We start from the raw sequence: 16,785 nt of genomic DNA on the forward strand, positions 1-16,785 counted from the left end.
GGTGTCTCTGTTGTCAGTCTGTTCTGTAGCTAATGAAACTGAAGAATAAATACAGACACTATTGCTCTTTCCCTATTCCCTTTGGTACAAACTTATTTGGGGACAGCATCAGACTCCATCTGCATCCTCTCCTGGATATGAAGTGACAATTTCAATACCACACTGCAATCTCAATCATGATTTTATATCAGTCTTGAGAGATTCAAAATGCTTTATATTGACTCTCTTTTCCAAAGAAAAGTGGAACCCTAAATTAAAAATAGTTTATGTTAAAAGATTTTATGACTGTGACAACATACACTAGAAATTCTGGGTATTCCAATAGCTTAATTTTTGTAATACTTTCAGTGAGATCGAAAAGCCAATCATTTTTAAATAGAGTACAAATTTTAACTGAATGGTTAAAATTACTTCAAAGTGTTTTTTTTCTCTGCATTTACTGTAAGTACACAACCGGATTTGCTAATGCACATCTGGAACCTTATGAGTCACTAGAGCTAGCAAGTGCCTCATTAAATGACAGAGCAGGAAGAGGACTGTAAGATGCTGAGAAAATTCTGACAAAATACTAAATATGATCCTATCCTTTTGAAGTCAATGAGAGTAAATGAATACTGATTATTCCCGGGAAACACTGACTTTAAAGCCACAGAAATAAATGGCCATGAATACATTCCAGCTTTTGAGATGTGAATTGTAACCCTGGACCTATATTCATCAGTAATTAGATAGAAGATTTCATGAGAGGATTTCACCATTTGGTTGGGTGGGCGGTTTGCTTTGTTCTCTGTCACTGAAAAACTGAAAATTTCACATAACATTAATTCAGGCTGCATGACCATTGCAAGGGTATTCTGTTGATATTAGTTTCAAATACCCTGCAAACCATACAGTGAGATCATGCTTATTACAACGAGGAAAGAGGGCATTGGTTCACCCAGAAAAAAAAGCTACTGAAGATATTTTATTTCTGTCTTAAAAAACTTCCCATGATCATTATGCAAAGGTAGGCTTCATTCTGGAAAGATCCTTTCAGAAGATTTTGGGACCATTTAAAAAAAACCCAGAAAATCCACAAAGTAGAGGAAGGTTATTATTTAAAAAAAAAAAAGTTTTATAGCCGTAAAAATAGCAGTTCATTCTAGCACTGCTGTATTTTTCTGTCTAAAGAAGTCAGTAGCATACACAGAGACATGCAGATATAAATAATCTTCATGGTTCTGCTCTTTTACAGTTCTGAGTTTGGGTTTATGTTTATATTAGAGTTGTTATGCTGGTTGCTTAAAAAGAAAAAAAGAACTCTTGATGTTCCAACTTCTATGCTTTCTTCCCTTTTGACCTTAGAGGCTATTGTCCATTTTAAAGTTTTTATGAACCGCATGCCTTGCAGTTTGTAAAATTTTAGAAAAAAAGTTTCCTCTAATATTTCAGATTAAAAGTGCAAATCCAAAAGACTCTCAGAAGCATGCTATGTGACTGTTCCAAGATGAATATTACAGAAATTTGAGGGGTTTATAAATAGAGATCCCAAGGATAAATTTTATATACTAGATTTTTTGTAAGATAGACCAAGAACAGGTAGATCCTTTTACTAACAAATCAAGTGAGTTTGGCTCCATCTGTAGCTCCCGGATTTCACAGCTCTCCAGGATTCTCACTTTAGCCTTTTTGACTTCAGTGACATATAGTTTGTTAAGCAACTTGATCTGCTTTTGATCTCTCCTGGCTGTCAGCAATGTTCCTTGATGCAGTCATGCCAAGCAATGACTTCTGTTCCTATGTCATTCCACAAAAGAAACGTTAGCACTTGCCACATGACTTAAATCAACTCACCGTGTAAAGAAAATTGGGCATCTAGGGTCACAGGAGCACTGTGACTCTTCCTGATTAGGACCTCTGTTACACAACTATTACTATCAGTGTGCTTTTCTAGACATGTCAGAATGCTCCAGGTAGGACAGAAAGATGTGGAAAAATGTGTATTGCATCAATTAATGTTCTAGTCCTCTCTGCTCTGAAACTCTCTTAAGGTAAAATTGTGGATTAGGAAAATGTTGGATTTGTGGCCCACAAAATTCTTCAAGATATGTATTTAGTTTAGAAAAGAACCAGAACAACAAATTGGCATTGAGAGTTACAGTACTTATGGCAAGTTAAAATCTTCAGAAGCTGTTCTTTGGCTACACATTAACATTTTAGCCTTACAATAGTAAGTTTATTCTTGCTAATCAAAAACTAATTCATCAGTTGTCACTTATTGCAAAACTTTCACTGAAGCTTAGCTAAAAGGGAATTAGAAACAATGTCAGGCAGAAAATAAATCTGACTAGTAGAAGAGATTAATAATGCAATACAATGCGGATTGCTATAAAATTGAGTTGAAATCTGTACTTGTTTATATGTCATAGTCATATTTAATATATTTGATTGAAAAGTGATTACAAGTAATAATTATGATAATTAAACATTATTTTTGTAGTGATGCTTTCTTTTCCTATTCTAAGTGTTTACAACTCATTGAAAAGTCTCCATCCAAAAGAAGCTAGGCTGTGTGGCCCAATACATCTCTCTGGTTTGGAATAAATGTAACAGAGAATGTTTATAAAGTGTTAAGCATTTGCAGAACACTTTGTATTTTAAAAGTATGTTCCAATGAAAGCCCCACGATAACTTAGAAAAATACACGTTCCCTATTTTTTCAGTGCTTCTTAGTCACCTAAAATTACCTATTCAGCTTGGATCTTCTAGTTGTAGAGCTGTTATGTGCTCTCATGTTTAACACCTACTGTATAAATCAGAGTATTGGAAATACCACATTGTGCAATAGAAAGATTTTTAAAAGTTATATTTGGAGTGGTGTCAATATGGGACTGAGAGAGGACAGTAATAGTCATGCTAATCATTCCTCTTGCCTCTTACCCTTAACACCTAGAAAGAGACCCCTACCTGAAAGTGCAGTCAAGCAGTAGTTTGAGATGGAAGTTGTCCGTGAAGAAGAAAATCTATGTCTGGGGTTACTTTGCAAAATCAGATTGCATCCACTGTTAGTTCTTTCATAAGTAATATTAATGTTTACAGGCTAACATAAAATAAATGCACCGTTCTATTTGCACACCATCCTCTCTCTCTCTCTCTCTCTCTCTCTCTCTCTCTATCTCTCTCACACACACACACACACATGCTCGTACACGCATCCTTGTGTATTTTCATATTCCCAAGACTGTTTCCATCACAGTTCTGATTATGGGGCTAAGACTTTGGCAACATTTCAATGCCACTTCTTGAGCAGGAGTGGTATTTATTTCAACCTCAGTTAACAATCTTGAGCAGCCTTAAGCCATTTAAGGCCCCAATTCAGACAGAAGAAAAGGAAGGGATTGCTCTCCTAAAGGAGAAGGACATTCTTAGGATTGATTGATTTTCCTCTAAGGAAAGGTCTTGAGTCTAGTCTGGTGGTCTGTCTTTTAAATAGCTAAAGTTTGATGAAATAAAGTGTATCCTAAGAGGTTTCCCAAAAATTTCAGACTTTTTAATATGTTTGTACACTGATATTTCAAGTTTCAAAAGAAGACAGGAAGTTGAAGAAGAACTGGATAAAAACTTGCATTCTTGAGAGTTTGAATTCATTGCATCATCAAATATGTTCTGTTCTAAGATACTCTTCAATGTCTGTGATTTTGTTATTCTCTGACAATAGTTTTGATATAAATATGATTTAAAATTTTTCACAGTTAAGAAGTAAATCTTTGATTTTTCTTAAATGATCCATAGATCTGTATTATGAGGAAAACATGCCTTCAGTCTTTTATAATAAAATACCAAACCTCTCAAGGTAATTAATAGCAAGATAATACAGCAACATTAGTGGGTTTGGTCAATCCTACACTTATCTGTAAAATCTACCTTTGCAGAAACAGCTATAGTTTTAACCAAATTAAATCTTTACTTTTGCCTATCCATTAACAGCTGTGCATCCACACATTGTAGCTGTTTGTTCAGTTATTACTGAAAGGGTTAATTGCTGCAGCTATGCAGCATGCAGACTTCTAAACCTAAACCAGATGTAAACTAAAGCTAGGCTTTCAGTCAATCTTTGAGTTATATTTTACTGTCCTTAAAACTCCAAACAAGGAGCTGTCTATGGAAGCCCTTTAAGACCCAGCAGTTCTTAGTGTAAGAAATTAGGGGCTCTTTCTGTATTTGTGGTTGGGTTCATCAGAGTTTGTCTTTTGATGAAACCAGTATGGTTTTCTTTAGATAAAGTCTGTGTCTTCTTTTAAAGTCACAGGTTGCAGTTGTAAAGAATCCAGAAAGCACTGAGGAAGTTGTGAAAACAGCGGTTATGCTGTTATAAACTTTTCAAACAAGGAGGACACAGGCACATCACCTGTGGAAGTCTGAGTGCTCAGAACCTCGGAAAATTAAGGACATAATTTCCAAACTTCCTTAAAGGCTTAAAAGCAAATAGTCTATCAAGTTTTAATTAAACTTATGCTCTCAAATACCTTAAACAACCTTGAAAATCCACCTGAATTCTATCAGACTTCTATAGATAAGTATGTGGTTTCAGAACTAGTTAACAAAAACAGCTTCGTGAACCTCTTAAATACTTATCTAAGGTAATTAAAAATTCTGCTCACTTTCCTTTTGATCTTTTTTTGCTAGATTGCTTGTTGGTTTTGTTGTTGAGTTTGAGGTTTTAGTTTGCTTGGTTGGTTTTATTTTTGATTTAGTTTTTGTGTTTTGGGTGTGTTGAAACGAAAAAATCTTGCCACTCATTATTATCCCGACCAAAGACAATGCAATAAGACTGAGGAGCAGCTAATCATCTGGTCACACATTTTGTTCAAAAAGACATATTTTATTATTAGAAGAGATTTTTGCTTCCAAGGATTAAAATTTAGCATTGAACAGAACTAGCTGGAAAACATGCATTAAAAAGATAGTCTGAATGTTGAAAACATTTTTTTTTTCTTTTTTTAAAAAAGTGAAGTGACTATTTTTGGTAATGCGACTGCTTGCATTTTAGATCATTTATCAGACTCACTTATTGAAAACGTTAGTACAAAGCATGGAATGTTTAGCGGCTTTTCCTTTTCTGTATAGATGTCTCTTAGCAGATACTGGGTCTTCTGAAACTTTATGTATTTTAGTATATTGACCTAAAATAAGATTAAAAAAATAGGATAAGCAAGCTAACACAGTAGCTCAAAAAAAGTGCAATTAATTGTATTTTAACACAGAAATAGAGAATGAGATAAGATTCTTGAAATACTTGATAGAACTGGAATTGCAATTTGTTTAAATCTCTAAACTGGTTTTGAACACAGATTTTCTTGTCAATTTCCAGACCAGGAGCATTTGAGAGATCTATGCACATATGGGCAAAAAGCTACCAGTTTGAATTGCCCAAAATTTAGAAGGTTCTCCCATACTGATCTTTTCCATTGCTTATAGTTTGCTTATATATTAAAATTGATTTAGAGGTTTGGAGAAGAGATGTGTCTGCCCATGCCAAGTTCTGCTTAGAACTTGAGAGCCTTGGAAGGCATAAAATCAGTGCACGAGGACTGGGTTTTTGGGACTACAGGAAACCATCTTACTGCAAAGCAACACAGAGAAGTTTTTATCTTTCTTTATTCATGTTGGTGCAATTCCATCTTGTGAGATAAACTTCTACCTAGTGCTTGGCTTTTGTGACTGCTTACATGACTCTCATTTGTGGTGCCTTAAATATCTTTCAATTCTTTCATTATGAGGAACTTTAAAATTTGCTTAAAGTAAATGAAATTTAGAAATATTCCAGCTTTTGTTTAAGTTTTTCAGTTGTATACACATACCAAGATGAGAGAATAAACTAAACCTGTGAGAATGGGAATGATATCAGAGCAAGTTTTGAACCTGTTGTGAAAAATCAGACAAGCTTTTGTTTTAGATAAAACTTTTACAAAGTCGTCACAACAGGTTCCTTTTGCCACCTATTCCTTTGATATATGGGATGTTTAGGTGAGCTGTTTCATGGAGATAAATGTGTTTGAATATGAAGCTGAGGTTAAAAACAAAATCAAATTTAGAAGGCTATGAGTATCCTCACATACTTTTTTTCCCATGAGTTACCTCCATGTTGCTTAGAAGTTATTAAATATTTTTCTGACACAAACATTTATTCAGTATCTTATTTCTTCACTTGGACAAAAATACTGATAACTATCTGGTATTTTGTATTACTTTCATATGATCAGCAGTTTAATTTCTTCAGTTACAGTGAGAAATAGTGATGGTTCGTACAAGTAGAGAGGGTTTATACCCTGGTGACAAATTATAATGCATGATAAATTAGTGCTATATCCAACAGGTTGTGCAGGGAGACCACAATTCCAGTCTTAGTGATCTGGAGAACTGATAAACTTAAGATGAGCTTACAGACCTGTTAATTCTTTAATGAAGAAAGCATCCAATGAACTAGTTTATTTTAAGCATCATAATACTGATACTAGTATGGTAATAATGACAGAATTTGTCAACTTTTAAAGTCTGAATGCTACATATGACATTTTACTCTATAACAAGACAAAAGGATTTTTGTTTTCCTGTGTTTTCTTTTGTATTGTAATTATTTAGTGTTTGCAATTCAGGAATAGGATCAAAAATGGACTGACACTATTGTTCTTCTGAACATCACTAATTTTAGTCTTTTCATGGGTGGAAGGGGGGGTGGGCAGAAACAAACAAAAATAACTCCACCAAAAACTGGAGAAACAAAGCTATCATTAACTGCACACCCTTTCCCACACCACACATATATACACAAACAAAGCAACTGTGGAAGAGCTTCTAGTATCTGAATGGTTAAAGAAGAGACATTTCATTCTGACAATATTACACTTTTTTTTCCCCTGTAATAAGTTGAATATAAAACATAGAATATGCCATATTTCCATATACATGTTGAAATGGGACTGCTTCAGGTTGTTGACATGGGTATAGACTATGATTTTTGGTGGGTATGAGTCTTCATTAGATATACACTTCTCTCAGATTGGCTGAGAGATCAGGAGTTCATTGTGAACTGCAGATGTTAGTTAAAGAGAGCATAATACTGTACTGCTCTGAAAAGTATTTAATCCACATTCTGGGAAAAAGTATGAAATTTTGATTATATTAAATGTTATGGTAGGTTCTATAGCCTTTTTCAGATTTGTCACTTATTTCTGAGTAGGAGAAAGGCATGATAGAAATTCTATATTACATTACAGAATGTCTTCATTTGTAGAATAGTACATAACTTCTCTACTTCTTGTCATATGCTGTAAGAAAATTCATGGTCATTTGGATCCCCTTCCCTGTTTCGGATGTGTTGACTAAAAAGTTTGTTTAAAATTTGTTTAAAAATCATAGTCTTATAATTATGTAATTATACATTATATGACTGTATTTGTGGGGGGATTAGGTTTACTCTTTTATTTTTAATATTGCTTCATAAGCAGATTACCTGTCTAATTAGATATATTCATGTTTATTTTTCCCCTAAAATCTGCTGGTATTTCTTTCTATTTTGCTCTAAGCTTAAATAAAATAAAGTTAAAAATTAAATTGTTATTGTCAGTTAAAAAATTGAATTGTTATTAAAGTGGTTTTACTCCACTTGTGTGGAGTTACCATTTATTTGAGCCAGTCTGCTTTTCTATATATGTACATTTTAAACATTATAATAGTGTTTTCTGTTACTTCAAAATATTTTTTTTAATGTCTAACCAGTTTTCTGTATTTAAAGACATACTAATAATTCCTTTTTGCTTGAAGAAACCCTGGAGGGTAAACAAGGAAGATATGCATTTTAGATGTGTGCACTTTTATTGGAATTTTTGAGGCAGAATCAAGCAGGATTCATTTCCATTGAATGATGGGAACATATCGCAGCCTAAAGAGATTTCCCTTATAATGGAAATCAGAGCTTAACATTCACCTGAAGTAATAGTCTCAAATCTTCTGTTGTCCCAAGTTACATTAGCTTGGATAATTGGTGGAAGTATGATGGTACCCCCTTACAAATGAATAATCTGTGTCAGACCTGCTTTAGGTTCCAGCTTCTCTGTCCTGGTCTCTAGTGCAATAAGAACCAAGATGTGCTCCAAGGTCTTTCATAGAGTTCAAGCCATGAGAACTGTACTCTTATAATCCTTCACTTTAATCCTTTTGCACTATTACTTTTGAACAATGCAAAGCACTTCTACTACATCTGTTGTTTAATCAAGTATCAAGCCCCCATCTGGCTTTACTCACTAAATTAAGGTCATTCCTACTATTTGGTGCAGGTTTCTCATCTGATCTTTGATTCAGGCACTGCCACCTGGGGCCAGGTATATCAACACGGCATGGAATCTCAGTTTGCAATTTTGTTCCCATACAATTCTTCCCCCTAAATTTGTCTTTCTCCTTCAAAATAATTCAAAACTCTTGTAAATTTTTGCTACCATTCATTTAAACTCACAGACTGGCCAAAAATTTTTTGTATATTTTGGTCAAAACTATTTGACCAGGAACAAAACTGTTCCTGAACATATTATCATTGTGTTTGTACTTTAAGTAGTGTGTTTGAGGCACATATTCCAGCAGTTTCACTGGGTATGAATTAAAGTGTCTTTTATTACAGTATGCAATGATGTGTCATCCTGAACTAATCTGTTACTTGAATTTCAGCATGTGAGACAGAAGCAGCAAAAGTTTATCAGCTATCACTAGAGGAGCACCTCCAGCCTTTCAAAGACAACATGGAGCAATTCATTAGTCAAGGTAAATAATGAAACGTCACTTAACCTTTTCATGACATTTCAAAGGAAAGTTATGGGAACAATGTTTATACATTGTGGGAAAGGGACTGTTTATTTTGGCATCATAGAAAGATGTGGATTAGTTTAATCAGATGCCACACAGTTCTAAAAGATTTGCAAAATGATTCTCTTGTACTGTAGGTGACTCACTCTTTTTTGCATGACAGCAAAGACAGCAAAGACAAATGCTATTGGCTTGAGTGTGTGATCTTCTGATTAGTTCAACATTCCAGTAGAAAACAAATTTACAGCCTTTGTTCCTTGAAAAATTGTTGAAGCTGGATCTGTTTCATTAACTTCATTCCAAAGAGATAATTCTCTCGTGTGCTCCAAAAAACATGGAATAAGCATAACAAAAGTAGTTAAAAGTTTTCCAGAGATAAGGTAAATTCATATGAAATACTTGGATGTGATTAATGGAAAATACTGCAAGAGAAAATATATTAGAAATATCCATGATTGACTGGCAGCCTGAGTACTAGAAGGAAAACACTTTAAAATTAAAGGGACTATGCTTTACTAGACCTTTCTTTGATAAGACTATAGGAGATAGGATATATCAGAGCATCTCTTGAAAAACTACTCTGAAAGAGTATACTCTGTATTGACCAATTTGCTTTTTAATACAAGTTAGAATTCAATGCACCAGGGTTAAAATTCCCTGATGAGTACATCAACATAATTTTAAAATTTTGTTGCTGCTTCTGCTTTGATACTGCATTTTATAATCAAAGATGGAACTATTGTCTTCTGAACAGGCAAATTATTTGATTTTGTACTTATTCAATGGACCTGTCACTAATTCATTAGCCTAGAGATGTGTTAAAGAGCTACCATATATAGAACTCTTTACTAACTGAGTGTGCTTTAGGTTTGAGAGGCCAGTCAGATATGCACTTATTTCTTCCTGGGTCAGTTATCCAAAATGACCATCTATCCAAACATTTTAAGAAGTGGAGTACATACAGAATCATCGAGTGGTTTGGGTTAGAGGCGACTAGACCATGTTGCTCATGTGTTCTACTATGTACTGATCCATGCTACAGGACTCTCAATTACAGTTAATAAATTGAGCAAACTCACCATTTTGAATCATCAACTGTGAATTGATGTTTCCTAAGACAAACATATACTAGCCAAATCTGGCAAAGAGCCTGTTTTGTCCAGCAATTACAGGTACAAACTGATTTAAAACTGTATTCTGATTATGTACATGACATATTAATGTTACAGTAGTGACATGATTAAACATGTACCAAGTGTTTTGTATTAAGTTTATATTATTGTTTCTATGTATACATAAGAAAAATTCAAATCACAAGTTTGTCTGAAAGAGATCACTAATGACCTATCATAAATCATACCATATGTTTGCATATTAACCTTAATAACAGAGTAGGAAATCAAACACGGGGCTTATCCCTGGAACTGTTTATGGCCAGGTTGGATGGAGCTCTGAGCAACCTAGTCTAGTGAGAGGTGTCCCTGTCCATGACAGAGATGTTGGAACTAGATGATCTTTAAGGTCCTTTCCAACCCAAACCATTCTATGATTATATTATTATATTTCAACAGACATCTGTCTGTTAAATTTCTGTTACTTCTTTTAGAAACTATACTTACAGAAATATCTGACTTTAGACTTTGGCTTACTTTCCAATTTCTAGCTACACCTTCCAGAAGATAATTTTATATAATCAATATAGTGATCTGTTCTGTTTCTGCAAGGATATGCAATTGCCTTTCTTGATTATGTGTCTGTACTTTCGGAGAGTGAGTAAAATGACAAAAAAAAAAGATATTAATCTCATTCATTAAGAACTTGCTGTGTTGCCATATTAACAGTGTATTGACAAAAGGAGAAACGCATAATGTCAGTAAAAATATCAGTGTCTAATTTTAATGAAAATAATTGGAAATATGTATTGTGAACACAGTGAACTGTGATAAAACAATTTCTAGATTTTTTTTTAAACGGCAAGACCTATTGTGCAGAATTCTGTCCCAGTGCAAGAAAGACAAAGGTTAACATATAGGAAAAAAGAATCCCTGGTTAAGTTCCAAAAATAAAGTAATTTAAATACCTTTCATTATGAAATCCTTTGTTTTTACTTCATGGGATTGAATTCAGACTTGAAAGAGGCCATGTTTAAAGCAGGATTTCTCTTTCCTGTTCAGTGTTTGACAGGCTTTTGATCTAGATATTTTTTCTAAGGGCTTTTGTTGTTTATGTAGACATAATCGATGAGTCTTTTCAGCTAGACTGCACACATGATCATTTAGAAAAACAGAGGGACAATTCTTGGCACCTTTTGGGGATTTTTGTTTATATAACATATGCTCTGGGCAAAGAAAAATCAAGCTTTAAGTTTTTATCTTTTCAAGTTCCAGTTTCTCTAAAGTCAGAAAGTTTTAACTTGTAATTCAGATGAAAAGCATTTTTCATAAGGTTGAATAATTTGGCATGTTTATATGATGCCTTTACAGAGTAGATAACTTGTGTGTATAATGGGACCCAAAAGTTCAAAGTAGCTAGTTATTTACAGCATATTCACTTATACTTGTTGCTAGCAGCTAAAATGGAAAATGGTTTTCCCAGAGGCAAGAAAATTTGGACATCAAATGAAATATCCTCGACAAGGGGTTAGAAAGGCTCTGCTTTATAAGAATAGTTATTGTCATGCACTGTTAGATAACTTTAAATTACATTACTGCAGTCTAGCAAATTGTTACTAGTGACATATTAATTACAAAAATCTTTTTTAATGTTTACACATTATTATTCATCAGAGGCAAAAAAAGGTTATATATCGCTAGCTTACGTGTAAAGATGATTTCGCTTGAAAGCTAAAGAAGGGAAAGAGGCAAGACTGTGTTCAGGATCATAACTTTTAAGATGAAAATGCTAGTAGTATATATGATGAAGGCTGTTCAGCATTTACCTTACCAACCAAGTCAGTAGGCTAAATAACTAGGGTATCATCAAAGTATGCAAATTAGTAACAGGATGCCAGTCATTTTTCTGATGGACTTCAGGGTTATTCTTAAAATGATCATTCTACTTAGAAAATTAAACTACTTGTCCTGTCCTCTCTACATTGGCATAGTGGGTATTTGTGATTTACAAGCATGACTTATCCTGTGGGTTGGATTTCTGAAGGTCTTGTGCCTCAAAGCCTCAAAGGCAATCCTCTCTGTTCTTCCACGTTTTCTTTCCTCTTTTTGAGTCTCCATACTGCAAACCATCAATCATATAATGTGGTTCTCCTGTTCTTACAAATGTTAATATTTTTTTTTCTGAACTTCTCCATAACCACAGGGTTTAAAAAGGGAGGGGAAAAAAAAAAAAAAAAGAACTACTTCAAAAAAGCAGATTGGAGAAAACTTGTCAGAAAATACAAGACTTTTCAAAAGTATACTGGTTATTTTTTAGTTTGTTATAACCATTTCTGTAAGGGTTTCCAATATGTGACTAACATATAACCACAAAATTTAGTAAAACAACTGTACTTTTCTAATAAAAAATTATTCATACCAAACAGCAGGAATTTAAAATTTGCATCTCCCCAATATAGGGTATATATTCACATTTTCTATCTTTCAGTTACTCCCCACAAGTTATCACAATTTGAATAGGAGAGGTTGAAAGGAGAACACTATTTGGGAACCTTGTCTCCATTGTGGAGAGATAGGGATGCAAATACATGAGAGATCACATCCACCACTTTGGAAAGCTTCAGAAATCACTTGTTTTCCTAGGGGAAATGTGTCTGGCACACAGGACAGTGAAGAAATGCTGAGGGCGCTAATCATCATGCAGTTTGTAGAGGAATTTCATTAGCAGTTAGTAATCCTTTAACCTTGTCCGTACGTGATAGGATAGCCAGCTCATGTTGAAAGAATCATGCGTTCATCAACCACAAATGATTTGCAGTCCCCAGGTTTTAACTGTGGTTAATTTTGCAGTGAAAAGCAGTCTTTGGGTGTTTGTTGTTGGGACTCTGTCTAGGCTGTGCATTCTTGTCATCTTGATAAGCCAGGAAACTTATAACAGGAGGCAGCCACTTCCTCAGAATAGGAAGTCTTGTCTGGGAAGTGGACTTTAGACTTTGGAAAAAACATTATGCCATAGGAAATGCAAGCATTGTTTACAGAAGCAAAATCAAAACTTTCTGATCTTGGGCTAGTTCACCTAAAAGCATTGGGAATAATTACAGTGTGATTGTAAGTTTGGGACCACAAGGTAACCATTCAACCTTTGGTTCCTTCTAGTCTTTATTTTGCAAAATTCTGGAGTTCTGCTATTGTGAGTGAATACTAACCTCAGGCTTTGTTCTGCTGGACCCAAGAATACAGACTCTTCTCTAGAACTGTTTTCTAGTCACATCCTCATGATCTTGCAGAATAATGATGCTAAAACTGACCTTTTGGGTGAACTGTCTGTAACCATCTCTCTCCTTTGCCTGGAAGAACATTCAGGAACCCAGTTTCCAAACTGTTAGTAAATGAATGTATAAATCACAGTGTGTTGCATTTATCACTGCAGCTGTAACCAGATAGTTGACCGTGACTTGTTCTTTTAGGTCAAGCAGCAAAAGGCTGTGCATCATCAAATGATGGATTGTGAATGAGACTAAAGCACCAGACTGAATCTTGGATGGCTGGGTTAAGTTCCTGGCTCCAGAAGTATTGTAGATGATTGCGAAATGAGTGCTGCTAGGGTAATCTTAATTCTGGCATTTTCTACCCCAGAATGATTGATTTTGCAGATTCCATTTTCTTTAATGTTGCTTTTACAATTTGATTAATTAAGGGGGGAACGTAGCGGTACTGCATAATTTTTCTAAAAGTAAGTTGAAGAAAACGTGACTGAAAGATGATTAGGAAGATATATGAATAAATATTTTTGGTTTTCTTTGAAAAAAATGCACAGAACATTAAGAAGTTGGCTATTGGTAGATTTATGTAGAGGCACTCACTTTAAATATTATCATCATCGAAATATACTGATTACTAGAATTTTAAAAATCAACTTCTTTCATTTGAGAGGAAAATGTTAGAGGGATATGAAAAGTAAGCAACATAAAGTCATTCAAACAAAAGATGCAGGAATTCAACTTAAGCAATTTAATTTTATGAGTGTTTACATTTTTGTTAGTATTCTTCTTGTTGAATTATTGAAGGAACTTTTAAAACTTGTTCTTTGAGTGCTGAAAGTATTTTTTTAATCTCATGCTGACATCTTAATGCTGATAAATAGTTAAACGTCAGCATGATATAAACTTGTCCCTACCTCAGATGTCAGCACCTCCATTGGTGTACATTTTTACATAATAATCCTGATTCAGATTGTGTTGCATTTGCAACACGAGACAGGCTTCGCTGAATTAGTCTCACAGACTGGGGCTGGCAGCTTTTTGTGCCTTTGGCACAGGGTCTCATTTACTCATTTTTGTAGGCATCTATACAGCCATTGCAGATAGCACAGGTGTGGTAGAGTTAAAAAGGTATTTTGGCATTACATGAGAACGGATCAATGCATGAGTATCACAACAGCATGATACAAGTCACCCAACTCAAAATACTCTGAAAAAAATGCATTCTGAAAAAATTACCAAAAACCTTGTGGATAGTTGGGGAGGGGGGGAAATAATTCACATTTTAAGTCTCTCTTCCAGTAAAAATGTATTCAAATAACATTGTTTTTACCACATAGCTCTTGAGATGGAGAAGGAAAAAGAAGAGGAGGACATGAAAGCTTAAAAGTACCTAGCTCTTTCATGAGCCCTAATCACAAGGACACATGTTCTTTAGCACTGTGGAGTCCAGACTCACAGCTGAACAGCCTTCCTTTTAAAGCAGGCCTAAATCTCTTGCAATATCTTTACAGTACTAATAACAGTGATTTAGTCATAGGTGGGCTAGCTAACTGCACATCTGTTAACTGCCTAGTCCTGACCTGACTGAGACCATTGAGCAGTGTAAGATTTAAGATCAGTAGCCGGGAACATTGAGTGAAGAGCTCAAAGCTGCACACCAAAACCAATGTATTTGACTTCTGTGAATGTGACATGACAACATTATAATGAGTAGTTGCTGAATACACACAACTAAGTATGATGGAGTGATTTTCGGGGGCGGGGGGGTTTGGTGATTATTGTTATGTTTTGGGGGCTTTTTAAGTGTTGGATTTGAGTCCCTCTTCTCTCTCCCTCAATTCAGCTGATAGGAGATGGTGTCTTTCAAAGAGTGACAAATCAAAGAATGGTTTGGGTTGAAAAGAACCTGAAAAATCATCTAGTTGCAACCCCCCTACCATGGACAGGGACACCTTCCACTATACCAGGTTGTTTAAAGCCCCATGCAATCTGACCACAAACACTTCCAGGGATGGGACATCTGCAAACTCTCTGGGCAGTCTGTTGCAGTGCCTCATGACCCTCTCAGTGAAGAATTTATTCCTTACATCTAATGTAAACCTACTGTCTTTCAGTAATTTCCCCTTGTCCCTGTAAATATTGCTGTAAAATGGTCCTCTCCAGCTTTCTTGTAAGCCCCCTTTACATACTGGAAGGCTACTGTAAGGTCTTCCCAGAACCTTCTTATCATCTGCACAACCCATCTATGTACTTGCTCCAGCAGGTTCATATCCTTCTTAGGTGGGGGCCTCAGAGCTGGATGCAGTACCCCAAGAGGGGTCTCTCTAGAGTAGATTAGAAGGGAAGAAACACCTTCCTTGACCTTCTGACCACACTGCTTTTGGTGCAGCCCAGGATACGGTTGGCTTTCTGGCCTGCAAGTGCGCATTGTTGAGTCGTGTTGAGCTTCTCATCAACCAGCACCCCTGAGTCCTACTCCTCTGGTCTGCTCTAAATCCATTCTCTCTGCCCAGCCTGTGTTTGTGCTCAGGACTGGCCTGACTCGGGTGCAGGACATTGCAGTTGGCCTTGTTGAACTTCATGAGGTTAACACAGACCCACCTCTCAAGCCTGTCACAGTCCCTCTGGATGGCATCCCTTCCTTCCAACATGTCAACTGCACCACACAACTTGGTGTTGTGCAAACTTGATGAGCATGCTCTCAATCCCACTCTCCGCGTTGCTGACAAAGATGTTAAAAAGTGCTGATCCCAATACTGACCTCTGAGGAATGCCACTCATCACTGCTTTCCACTTGGACATTGAGCTGTTCACCACAACTCTCTGAGTGCAACCATCCAGCCAGTTTTTTATCCACCCAGTGTTCCATCCATCAACCCCATGTCTCTCCAGTTCAGAAACAAGGATGTCATGAGAGCGACAGTGCCAAATGCTTTGTATAAGTCCAGGTAGGTTACATCAGTCTTCCCTTATCCACCAATACTGTAACCCCATTGTAGAAGGCCACCAAATTTGTCAGCCACTATTTGCCCTTTAGTGAAGCTATGTTAGCTGTCACCAATAAGATCTGTATTTTCCATGTGCCTTAGCATAGATTCCAGAAGAATCTGCTTCATGATCTTGCTGGGCACTGAGTTGAGACTGACTAGGCTGTGGTTCTTCGGATCTTCCTTTCCTTTTTAAAAACAGGGTCTGTTTCCACTTTTCCAGTCATTGGGAACTTCAGTGGACTGACACAGTTTCTCAAATAGGATGGATAGTGGCTTAGTTACTTCCTCTACCAGTTCCCTCAGGGCCTGTGGATGCATCTCATCAGGTCCCATAGACTTGTGTACCTTCAGGTTCCTTAGTTGGTCTCAAACCCAGTCTTCTACAGTGGGTGGTTCTTCAGTCTCCCAGTCCCTGCCTTTGCCTTCTGCAACCTGGGCAGTGTGGCTGGAGCACTTGCTGGTGAAGACTGAGGCAAAAATAAACATATTCTTACCAAATTGTTGCTTGAGATGGATTAAAAGAGGACACAAACAGCAAAATGTGGAGAAAGTTTGCATCCTAAAACACAGTATCAATAGAACTTG

General features: G+C 35.9%; 1 protein-coding gene across 4 annotated transcripts in view; it reads left to right on the forward strand.

The window, feature by feature from the left end:
* Positions 1 to 16,785, forward strand: part of FMN2 (formin 2) — a 177,009-nt gene that overhangs the window by 120,102 nt on the left and 40,122 nt on the right. For all 4 annotated transcript variants that reach the window (XM_051783770.1, XM_051783772.1, XM_051783771.1 and 1 more), the window contains one exon: positions 8,701 to 8,793. In XM_051783770.1, coding sequence (XP_051639730.1) covers positions 8,701 to 8,793 — 93 coding nt within the window. The remainder of the gene's footprint in view (positions 1 to 8,700; positions 8,794 to 16,785) is intronic.

The sequence above is a fragment of the Manacus candei genome, unplaced genomic scaffold, assembly GCF_025592945.1.
Source record: "Manacus candei isolate 608988 ecotype Guabito, Panama unplaced genomic scaffold, ASM2559294v1 h1tg000017l, whole genome shotgun sequence".
NCBI classification, from domain to species: Eukaryota; Metazoa; Chordata; class Aves; order Passeriformes; family Pipridae; genus Manacus; species Manacus candei.